The sequence below is a fragment of the Syngnathus leptorhynchus genome, chromosome 1 (assembly GCF_054491065.1).
Source record: "Syngnathus leptorhynchus isolate UIUO chromosome 1, UIUO_Slep, whole genome shotgun sequence".
Taxonomy (NCBI): Eukaryota; Metazoa; Chordata; class Actinopteri; order Syngnathiformes; family Syngnathidae; genus Syngnathus; species Syngnathus leptorhynchus.
In genome coordinates this window covers 8,899,101-8,910,645 of record NC_141195.1, presented here as the reverse complement: position 1 = coordinate 8,910,645, position 11,545 = coordinate 8,899,101, and the positions used below count along the sequence as shown (strand labels likewise).

General features: G+C 43.0%; 1 protein-coding gene across 2 annotated transcripts in view; it reads right to left on the bottom strand.

Annotated features, from left to right (window-relative positions):
- Positions 1 to 9: 9 nt before the first annotated feature.
- The window catches only part of itga5 (integrin, alpha 5 (fibronectin receptor, alpha polypeptide)), a 31,520-nt gene continuing 19,984 nt past the window's right edge, over positions 10 to 11,545 (bottom strand). For both annotated transcript variants that reach the window (XM_085922664.1, XM_085922672.1), the window contains 12 exons: positions 9,102 to 9,169; positions 7,497 to 7,647; positions 7,319 to 7,411; positions 6,657 to 6,736; positions 6,489 to 6,569; positions 6,296 to 6,401; positions 6,047 to 6,205; positions 5,559 to 5,666; positions 3,238 to 3,351; positions 2,911 to 3,012; positions 2,515 to 2,637; positions 10 to 2,436 (listed from right to left, as the gene is read on the bottom strand). In XM_085922664.1, the coding sequence (XP_085778790.1) occupies positions 2,353 to 2,436; positions 2,515 to 2,637; positions 2,911 to 3,012; positions 3,238 to 3,351; positions 5,559 to 5,666; positions 6,047 to 6,205; positions 6,296 to 6,401; positions 6,489 to 6,569; positions 6,657 to 6,736; positions 7,319 to 7,411; positions 7,497 to 7,647; positions 9,102 to 9,169 (1,269 nt within the window). In that variant the 3' untranslated portion in view covers positions 10 to 2,352. The remainder of the gene's footprint in view (positions 2,437 to 2,514; positions 2,638 to 2,910; positions 3,013 to 3,237; positions 3,352 to 5,558; positions 5,667 to 6,046; positions 6,206 to 6,295; positions 6,402 to 6,488; positions 6,570 to 6,656; positions 6,737 to 7,318; positions 7,412 to 7,496; positions 7,648 to 9,101; positions 9,170 to 11,545) is intronic.

The window sequence follows — 11,545 nt, the reverse complement described above, 5'->3', positions numbered from 1 at the left end:
CCCAGGGGATTTGTTAAAAAGGGAAACAGTTTATTTAAAATACAAATCATACAAAGTAGAAATTTCTAACAGGAACAATTAACCTATAAGATGCGCCCTCCCCCTCCAGCAAAAATAAAATGAATCCCCAATATGGGGTGAGAAAATTCACAAGTTACCATTTAGAAATACTCTCCTAGTCATAAATATGTACAACGACTTCTTGGAAGAGAAAGGAAGAAGGCTAGGACATGCCAAAATTCAAAACAAAATAAAGGTGGCAAGAGGTGCAGTGCCTTCACATGATGTAACCACAAGGGACAATGGAGGTGACGCCCCGTTCTTATAAATTAGGAAGAATCTTGTGGACAATTTGAAAAACATTAAATCTGTATATTATACGTGAGGGGGGTGGTTAGTGAGGCAAACAAATGTGAATCGTGTTTAGTAAAACAGTCATGTCGGGATAGAGGCAACCATACAGCGCATCATCATTATTCATCATGTCAGCTCTCCGAGGTTGGTGATCTTTATCCGTGTAACAAAGTGGTGACAAATTCATTCAAAGTGTAATATCAGCAAAGACGAACCTGAACAATGAAATATGTGCTTATCGCAAACAACATTTTAGATTGCGTAACAAAACTAAAATTAGAACGCATACAAAACAATGACTTGGAGGGGGTGACTATAAATATTGCACATCTAAACAAGCTCCCAGTCCCTGGTTGGCCCTTTTCTGATGCCAATATGATACTTGGGGCGGCAGTATTACAATACGATAGTATCGTAATACAATCGAAATACCACCCGGTGACACAAATAATGACAACAGTATTGCGATATTTCATCAGTGACAATGGGAAGGGCAAGCTGTCACTATTGAATATTTTAAGAATTGATGATTCTATCGATTAATAAACTAATCACATACAACTTTATTGCTGTTAGTGTATTGAAAAACGTGTTTTTCCTTTTAACAGTTTTATTAACCAATTATTTTATTTATTCGGTAGTATTTAGTAATTCAAGAAAAACTAAACAACAGTTAAGCAATATCACACAAGTAGGATTGATGACATTGTTCTCCAAAGTAAAAGCGGTGATTGCAAATTTGAAACACAGAAAAAAGAAACGAGTCTCCGCTCATGACGGCCAGAAAAATCGGAATTCCTTTTGAGAGCCTGAAATCACATGATTACTCGATTATTGAAATATGAAGCAATATTTTGACAATTGATTTTTTTTTCTACTATCAAGGCTTTGATAGTAAAATTTGGATGGCGGCAACATGTCATGGTGGAAAGCCGTCGTCAACACTCAGAGGGGCTAACCAGGACCTACCAGTGGGAACGCTGGAGGAATTCATACAATAAAACTAACATTCATAAATATGCCATTCACACAAATGCATGTCTGCTATCACACTCAAAAGTCAGAAAGTATTTCCATATTTCCAAGAACAAGACTAAAATCAAATTTAAAAGAAATCTCAACACTTGTCTTGATCAAGTACAGTCCTGCAGTCTTTTTGGTAGTGGGCTGATTTTGTTTTTCCCTCTCTTAGTCAAACGGGTCATAAATAGTATGTCACAGTAACACCAAGCTGAAAATGGGCTCCTTCACACTCGCAGAAACTGCTCCCGACATGAACCCTCTGTGTTGGCTACAACTCTGCTGATTGTCACTTTCGGGGCTTTGGTTCGAGGGATCGTGACTTTTCAGAGTCCAGAAATCGTTCTCTGGCGGAACTTTTAAAGCAAGGCTTTGTCCAGTTCCAGTCCCGTCTCGAGTTATTTAGAGGTTCCGGCGAACGAGCAAAGCGATCAGTAGCAGGCAACTTGAAAACCCGTGAGGAGTGCGAGTCAGTCTTTGGCATCTTTGGAAGTGAATCAGTAGATTTTCTTTGAGTGCAAAAACAACTCAACGCAGCATCATCCTCCGACCTGAGGCAGAGAGATTGCCACCATGGACGGACACAAAGCGTCTGACCTGGCGGTTGGACACAAAGCGTCTGACCTGGCGGTTGTCTATACCTGCGTATCTGTCCTGGATGCTGGAGACAATCCTGTGAGCATCCTGGACAGGTCAGCTCCATTCATATACTACATAAAAAAATGTTCCTAATGATCTACTTTGCCAAGCGACCTGCCGACAAACATAAATACAAAACAAAACAAACATTCATTTGGTTTGGAGTACGTCTGGAATTGTCTTCTGACCAGTCTAGTAGTTCCAGTGGTCTAGTTTTTTTTTTTTTTTTTTTTTTGCTGCTGCTTAGCAATTTTCCGTCGTGTGTCTCCCTTGCAATCATGTGGCCTGGTTCTGTGGTTCTGCGGCCCTGCTAGAGGGAGCCTGGCTCGCGTGGGCCGCTCAGGCCTCCGAGGCAGCCTGCGGTTTGAGTTGGGCTTTCTCCATGGCGGTGCCGTACGGGAGGGATCTCTTGAAGAAGCCGAACTGTCGAATGACACGGAGCAACAGTTCAGTGATGGTAGCCCTTGAATAAAACTTTTTCATCCTCACATTGTCACTGACCTTGTATAGGACAAAGATGAGCAAGGCCAGAAGCAGCAAACCAGCCAGAATGGCCAAGATGATGATCCATAGTGGGACCGAGTTGTCAATGTCAGGTTTGTTCCACACCACTGGGGTCACCACCTGAGGACCACAAGAGCACACTTAGAATCAAATTCCCCTACATCGCTAAAAGTGAAACAAATAAAATAAATGCATGAATCCATTATTTGAAAATGTTAACATTAATTTTTACGCTTACAAAGGTACCACTTAGTGTGATAATAAATATTTACATGTTGAATAATTATTACTTTCGTAAATAAGAGGTCAAGTTGAATCATTTGTATTGTAACATATTTGTACTAATATCCTCATCAGCACCCATGTAAATAGGTAAACAAACATCCTAAATACCTTTTTGTATCCACTGGGAACATGTTTGGGTAGGATGGCATAGGGCATGTTCTTCACACTGTATCTGGCCAGGCACTCCAGCACATACTGCTTGTATGCTCTCTGCAGGGGAAACATGACATGCATGCAGTGTTACTATTAAACGCTAGATGGCGACAGAGACAAAGAAACGCCCAGGTTTGAGCGTGCAATTAAACATACTGTAGTCGGTCAGACATGTATTGAGGTCTCCAAAGGGAAATAATAGATCATTTCAAAAGAAGCAACAAAAAAAAAAAAAACAGACCTCATCTGTCATATAATAAAAATAAAAAAAGCTCCACTAACCTCCATGAATGTCTCCGCCCAGACGCGGGAGCGCACTTTGAGGATGGCCGTGGTCCCCTTCTCCAGGAGACCCACTTGGCACTGCAGGGCCCAGCAGTTCACATTGGAGCAAGACTACACAAAACACAACAGGCAACACATACCGATTAGATGCTTTTCATTTGACTTCACACCACCGCAAATTTTCAACAGCAGGTCACAGCTGAAGCTGGAGCCCATCTGACCTGACTAGGAAAGAGGCCAAGACCAATCTCAAAGCACGAATAAACAAACAAGCATTCTCATACACACCAGTTGATGATTTCATCAATGAGCCTAACATGCATGGTTTTGGAATGTGGGAGGAAGTTATATAAGTAAGGCAAAAAAATATTCTATTTTGAGCTGTGTGGCAGACGTGCTCACCACAATTTGCATTTTTACATACTGTACAGACCTGCAACCGCTAATAAGCACACCAGGTCAGTCGTTGGTGGTGATTTATTATGGAAACTCGAGTTTGAGTAATTTTGAGTTTGTATAATTTGACATCTAGAAAAATGTGCCCCTAAAATCAAGTCAAGTTCTTGAGAAACTCCAAAAGCAGCTTTGACAAGGGGTATTAAAAGAAAACGAGGAGAGAGAAAAAACATGACATGAGTGACTGTTTTATTAATTTGGCCAATTTTTTTTATATACTTTTATACTTTTTACTATATCCTCTGATTCTAATCACCACCTTTGCCATTAAAGCTTGTTTGTATGTTCACTTCTTTCACAGTTTAACCGTGCATAACTTGTTTTTACATGTTTGCATTTCTAGAAATGTTCGTTAGAAACATAAACATTGCATGTACAGTTAGTAATAAAAAAAAAAAAAAAAAAGCATAGCAATGGTTTGAGCCTGGAAAAGATTTTTCTATAGCCATCCGTTCCTATGCAAAACTCATCACAACCAATCAGCTCTCAACTAGCATTCTGGAATTCATTTGGTTCGGCCAAAGACTGTAAAATTCACTGTAAATTCAAGGCCACCTAGAAAATTAGCTGCTGACAAGTGAAGGACTCAAAAAGGGTGAAGTATTTAAAAAAAAAAACATTCAAGTAAAACAAGTGGGAGCCACATTGCTGTCGGTCAAATAAATACAAGGGAGTCCAATGTTAAGAAGTCTTACCCGTGCCTGCTTCAAATTAAATTGGAAGGAATGTCATCTGACTGTAAAAAAACAGAAACCTTTTCATATTACTGTCCAACAGCTGAAAGCAGTCTATTTCTCCTCAAAATTGTCTAATGAGGCTCCCACAAATCATCTCAGTGCCCAACACGTGGGCCCCATGCAACGAAGGCAGACCACCCTGAGACGCAGAGGTTTCCAGCGGGAGTTCTTTGCTTCACTTAAGAGGCTGACAAACGCAAGAGGAACCCCGAAGTGAGACAGACTTATTAAAATCAAATAGACAGGTGGGCTATCAAACCATTTCCTCCAACTCAAACCTCCTCAGTGCCCATGGCAAGAGCCCCCCACACACACACAGACACACATAAAAAAAAAAAAAAAGAAGTTTTGCAGCGCCAAGTCCTACACATCCTCGTTTGTAGGCTTCTGTGGTCGGGATGTGAAGATCGGTAAAGTTAAGGTTGTTCCCGACACATCATTAAAAGAAACAGCAGCAGACTGACGCGGTTGTTGGTGATTGAATGTGGTTCCTGCATTGGTCTCTCCCTAACTGAATTAAATAACGTTGCCTCATTTCCCATTATGACTGCCAACACATTTTGTATCATAAAAGAAAAACGCCTTCAATTGTGTGAGCAATTCTAGAATTCAAGTGCAAACTATTCAAAGAGGCCACACCCTTTTCTAAACCCTTACATAGTAACATGCTTCTTTAGTGAGACAAAGATGCATTGAATATCACGTGCGTACATGGTAGACAGGGCAGGCACTGTTTGGGACGCCAGCACAACCAAGTCTTTACTTAAGGCAGGTATCCATACAAGGAGACCTGCAGCTGGGACTGTCAATGGTGCCTGTATGGACCCAGCACTATATGTAAAGGGGGCCCCATCTCAACACAGTTATTAGTTACGACAACGGGACAACCCTGACAATAATTCCTTTTCAACTTCATTGGCCCTGCGGTATGCAGTCACAAACTTGGATGGAGTGTGATGAAAGCATAGTTAAAAAAAACAAAAAAAAAACGAGCAACACTTTTCAATTATATCCTTAAATCAGACATAGATGTGAAACTTGAATTAGCATTCATTTTTATTAACTTAAATTGATGCCTGTTCTATTGTGGAGCCACCATCCAAAAAGTCAATAGGGCCTTCTTACCAGGTTTGTCAAGTGTGCGAGCGCGTTCTTATGCGCCTCCCGCTTTTCCACGCGATGCTCCTGGGCCCTCAGAGCCAGATGAGGTGGTTCTGTCGCCGTGTGTTGAAGCTGTAAAGGAGAGACGAGCATTAAACATTTGCCACGGTGACCTCCCGTTCTGAGGCCCCAATGTCAGCACGCTATTAATCAGACGCACCAAAGCGTGGCCATCCCTAAAAGAAGACACAGATGAGCTCTGCCCAACATCTGTAAATACAAACAACTCCCTTATATTTGGAGGGAGGGGGGCACACCGCCGACTGTCAGCGATGAGCGAATTTACTGCCACTGAGGTGGTTGATCAAAGCGTTGGCACGGGTAAGGCTGGCAGGCTGGTAGACACTTAATCATACATCGCGCCACCAATCATCGGTAGGTCTTAAAAAGTTATGCGAGTCTCCGAGAGGTCAAAATCGGAGCAGATGTGTATCAGTGCAGCTTGCGCTCACTCTGAGTTGGAGGCGGTTTACGTTGCTGTCGGAGGTGCAGTTGATGGGGCCCTCGGTGGAGAACTCAAGGGGGTAAAGGAGATTGTGACCCTGGGCGGCCAGGGGGCAGCGTAGCTCTAGATGCGTGTGGCTAATCCGACTGGGCCCATTGTTCACCAACTGCAAAACAACGCCCGATGCAGCGTCAACAAGATCAACAGGCTGATACTGCAGTACAGTAGTAGGTGGAAAGGGGAGAGAAGTGCTTACCTCATAGATGTGTTCCACTGCTGGCCCCACTTCCTCCTCCACTTCGTAGTTCTTGGTCACCTTCCAGTTGGCCGGTGGGAAGAAGACCTTATCTGGGCGAGACACACTTAAAAAAATGGAGAGAGAGAAGGTGGGAGTGAGAACATGTTTGGTGAGGCACCAAAAACTTGCTTGACGCCCTGGGAGTCCTCACCCTTGCAGGATGACCTCAGCTTGGACGACTACCTCCAACTTGTAAGGCGCCACCTCGCTGTGAGAGTTGTTCTCATTCTTACTGTAGATGCCAAGAAAAAGAGTGTGGTAAGGTGACCTCAAAACCAGAAGAAGAGATTTGGGACTTTTTAAACTGTTGGCAAAGTACCTGCGAATCTGCAGATCAAACTGGACCGTCTTGTGCGTGTCTTTAAGTCGAGGCACCGTGAAACGAAGACCTGCCCAAAGCTGAAGAGAACATTCATCATAAGCGCCTTACAAACACACTTTAAAGAAAAAAAAGTAGTCGAAGAGTAGAAGAAAGTTTATTCTGACATGTTTTTCAGGGCGTTTGTGTAAATGCGTAAAAGTGTGTTAGCTAATGTTAATTTTTACTAACCATTTCATTCATCACAATCCATTCACTGCCTTTGTTTTTTTTAGAAATAAGGAAATAACTATTAACCATGACAATTTAATTAATTACCTTATTAAACGGATCGGACTGCATTCCTGCTAACGCATTATGAGACTCAGTAACTAAGACCATTACAAAAAATGTAACTTATGTTACTTTGTAACTAAATGTAATATATTATTGCTTCCCAAAACTAAAATGGAACATAAATTTGAAGCCAAACAAAAGTTCCACTATAACTGTTAAAATGAAAAAAGGATTTCTGGCAAAACATTTCCTAAATCCTGCTGACTCTGTGCAGCTTGACATTTTGACTCTTTCCACAGCAGAGCGAAAATCCACGACGTCACGCAATTTTTTTGATCGCCATAAAACATGATTGTTCGAGGAGTGCCTAACGACGGCGCCCTTACATTGGTGCCAGACTTCATGGGGTTCCCCAGATCACAACTGAGGTATCGGGTCTGGTTCTCGGTGTCGTAGCTGCAGGTCAGCTGGGTCAAGCTCTGCGGGACAAACGTGGAGGAAAAAGTGTGAGCATGTCCAAAGAATGTGCTTTTTATTTTTAGTGGGGGACGCAGCTGTGCTCACCTCGTTACTACGAGCGATGCCGCTGTAGTCGGCCTCGGGTGGGAGCACCACGTAGAGCTCTGCCTCGTAGGCGCCGCCCTCGCCCTCATTCCTGGCGTTGAAAGTCAAGGTCAGGGCGTTGTCATCGCCCAGGTACACTTCCTTTCTGTCCCTGAGGAGCCAGAAGAAGGAAGAAATGATTACTAATTGGGGTCAAATGGCAAGACATCAAGCCAATATGTGTGTGGAACAGCTGTCAGGTTGTCATAAACACAAAGGTCTGTTTTTGGTGAGACCAAGAGAGTAAAAACATGAAAAGTAAAGCAGATAAATAAAAAAAAAAAGTGGAGTACCACAAGGCTGTGTACTAAATACCTTGCTCCAAAATTTACACCAATCTGATCAGCATTCATGCAAAACTTCTCATCGGTTATAATGTCATCATTTGCCAATCGATCATTGACGCCATTGCTCGGATCCGCCAAGGAAGACATTTCAGCAAACAAAATCTCATGTACTCCAGAGACATTCTGAGCTGCCGTCGTTGTTTAAATAGATTGGATGGATAGGTCCATATTCTGATCGGATTGGCGATAGCTTTTTTATTTGACTTGACGGTCGGTGCTGGGCTCAAAAATCCCGGTTGTATAAGCCTACACAACACTGGAAGCATAGAACAACGGCGCTCCCATTCTGCTTCCTCCCATTCCCTGGAACAATGAAGAATTCCATAGCGAGGGTCACGCATATGCTTCTAATTAGCGTCTGCTCTCATAAAGGGAAAGCTGGCGAGCAGTTCTCCTGTAAGTCAGCTGTAGTCGTCTTCGAACTGGCTGCTTTTTTTTTTCAAAACCAAACAACAGATCCAAATTAGTGAAAGGCCACAACACCGTGAAGCCTCCCTGAGGGACTCCTCCCTCCAACAGGTTGTGTGCTTTGGCAGCCCAGTGCAAGAAACAACACTGCAGGAATGATGGCCTCTTTTTTTTTTTTTTTTTTGTATTTGGATGAAATTCCACAAAACTCATGGCCATCACATTAGCCCTTGGCCCCAACACAGCAGGCCCAAAAATTCGGACATGGTTCTGATTGCGCTAATCGCACTTTTCTGGAGTTGTACTTTCAATGCACCCACAGCAGGTTGTTCCATATGCAAGGGGTCGCCCATACATGCAGATGGCAGATAAATATAGGAATGTGAAATCGAAATGACAGAGAGGAGAAGGGAGTATCAGGGAGGAGGAAAATGCTAACAGATTTCTTGACACAGCGTGTGGCAACCTCTGCATCAGGCGGGACCTTTGGACTTTTGGCACGCGGCGCTCGCGTTTCCTGACAATTTGCCTGTCTCCTGCTTGTCGTAGCACCTGTCGAGCACACTTTCCTGTTTTGAAAGGTCGGTGGTTGCTTGACCTTCCTTTGGTGTGTTTATGCCAGCAGCCGTGCAACAAAAACAGGAGCAGTCAGGTTTGAGTGCAGGGGCTTGACTGATATCAATTCCAATTGGTCCTTAATTGAGATTTCAAACAGCATTCACTCTAACTTTGTATATTTGCGGAATCTACTGTATTTCCCCATCAATCATAAATGGATTCCAAGAAATGTGAGAGGAAATGAAAGACTCACCCGTGGACTGCCAGCTTCAAATCAGGGACGCAGATGTTGTCTTCTCCGCAATCCAGCAGAATCTGAGCCTGAACACACATTTATTTAAACACAAAAAAATGTGACATAAAGAAGCCACACTTCTTCTTTTGAATTCAGATAATAAATCACATGTGTTGAAGGGAGACATGAGGATGAGTGTAGCATGATGCAACATGTACAATGACTGATGACATCCCGACACACACCTGGATCACAGCCCCCCCCTTCTTATTTATAGGATTACAAACACTGTAGCGGCTCAATGGGACGACCCGGTGAGCTAATGATAGGAGCAGACGCTCACACACACTCTCCTCGGCCAGCTGTGCCGGCACGCACATGTTTTGTGTTTGCGACGTCACACGAGGAAATGATGAGTCTGACCGTAGGGAAGCATACACTCTTGCGGCTCCAAGTTCACCGATCTCGCCACCGTCCCACATCACAGCGCTCTGTGGCGGCCCACACTTTCCACACACGCTACGCCACCCCAGTGAAACCAGAGAGGCAACGTCGTTAGGCTGTAGAAAAACTTAAGCCATGCATACGCCTCATTATTCTAGCACTGTCTTTAAAATGCTGACTCCCACTAGGCGTGTAAATCGCTTGTGTTGTAAATGGTACGATTCCACTGGAGGTCTGTGGGTGGTGGTAATAAATGTTTCAAACTGTTGCCTGAATATCAGATCAGATATGTTAAGTCAAAATGTTGTCAACACAGATAACAGCCAAACAAGCTTCACCTGACTCGAGTTAGAATGTGTCCTAAAATAAATGACTAGGATGAGTTGGTAACACAACCAGTTGGAATCTGCTATAATATGCAGAATATCACGTGACTAAGCCCAGAAGATAGAGACCCCAAAACTGTCCTATCTTTTCTAAACAGTTTGAAATGTTCTAATACCAACCAATACCAGTCTTCTGCAACTTCAACATCAACTTCAACATTCCAATGCAATTTCCCAATGCTATAGGTGAGAAATTTCCCCTTTCATAATTTTCTGGAATAAAACATACAGACATCGAAACCCCCAAAACTGAAAAGAATGGCACTTCCAAGGCAAGAAAGGAACTAAAAGCACTGTTGGTAAATTAACATTGTACCTGCGGCAAGCTAAATTGCATCAGGCTGCGACTGTCAGTGTCACGATGTCGGTGATGACGAGGATAATAAATAGAAGGAAGAGATTAGAGAGAGCAATGTGCCTGCCTCCACCCCATCTGTTATTACACCAACACCAGGCTCTAATTATGGACACCGAGGGAAGCCGCCATGTTAACTACGCACATGGTTCTTTGGACCTGTGTGGATAACACATGTGATGCTAGGAGCTTCACAACAACTCTGACAAACATTTGCAGTATAATGATGACAGTAATACAAGTCTTTTTTAAGGCTATCAAACCACATGACTTCTCCCAGCCCCATTAGAAAAAAATACAGTGGGAAATTTTAAGAAAATATGTTTTGAAAGCCAATTGAAATTTAGAACCTGGGATTGTTGTATTCATCTGGCGTAGGCATGTTAAAAGTCAAACTTGAGCGGATCCATGTGTGATTTACAAATCAAATTTGACCAAATTGTCTTCTGTCACAGATGATCCATATTTCAATCATGATATGTTACTAACTCGTGTCTTAATCTGAGCGAATGAAGTCGTCCAGCGTGGCTCAACCGATTGTGTAAAATCGTTTTTAAAAACGAGTGTCCTCTGCATGGTGCAATCAAGCGAGAGTACTTCATTCATCAAAGTAACAAAGAAAGTAACAAAGGACAATGAGGGCCTTGTTGCATACTTTCAAACTCCCAAGAAGAACAACAGCTGAGATTCATGTAAATGATGCCAGAATGACGCCCATGGATTGATGCAGCATGAGACGATAAATCCCGCTAGTAACATACGGAATAGGTTAAGGATGAGAGCGTGAGTACGTTTTGAGACACATCCAGACTTGATGAAAAGTTGCTGCCACACAGTCTCACAGTTTAATGAAGGTCAGAGCTGCGTTATCACAATAAGCTGCAATTCAGCGGATGAAATTAAATATCCTCAACATTACTCCCCAATTGACACACGAGTATGTTGAATTTCAGGATTATCCTAAAAGGGAGCTCTGCCAGATTTAAGTTTGATACTTTAGCTCAAGGTCTTGGCTCTTGGCAGCGTCCCACATCTGTGAGAGGCCCACAAGCTTTGATATGTTGAAGGCAGCAGCCAAGGAGAAGCTACATGACAGCGAGAGACACGTGAATCAAACTGGAATATTGTGCTCAAAAGCTACAAAGCAGGGTCCATCTAGGCATGCGTCAATGAGTTTGGTGTGGGACCAGCCCATCAAACACCTTAAGGAAGAACTCGAATGGCCAGCAGGCCGTCTCTTGGGTCCAACATCAGGCAACTCACCAATGGAAAACAAT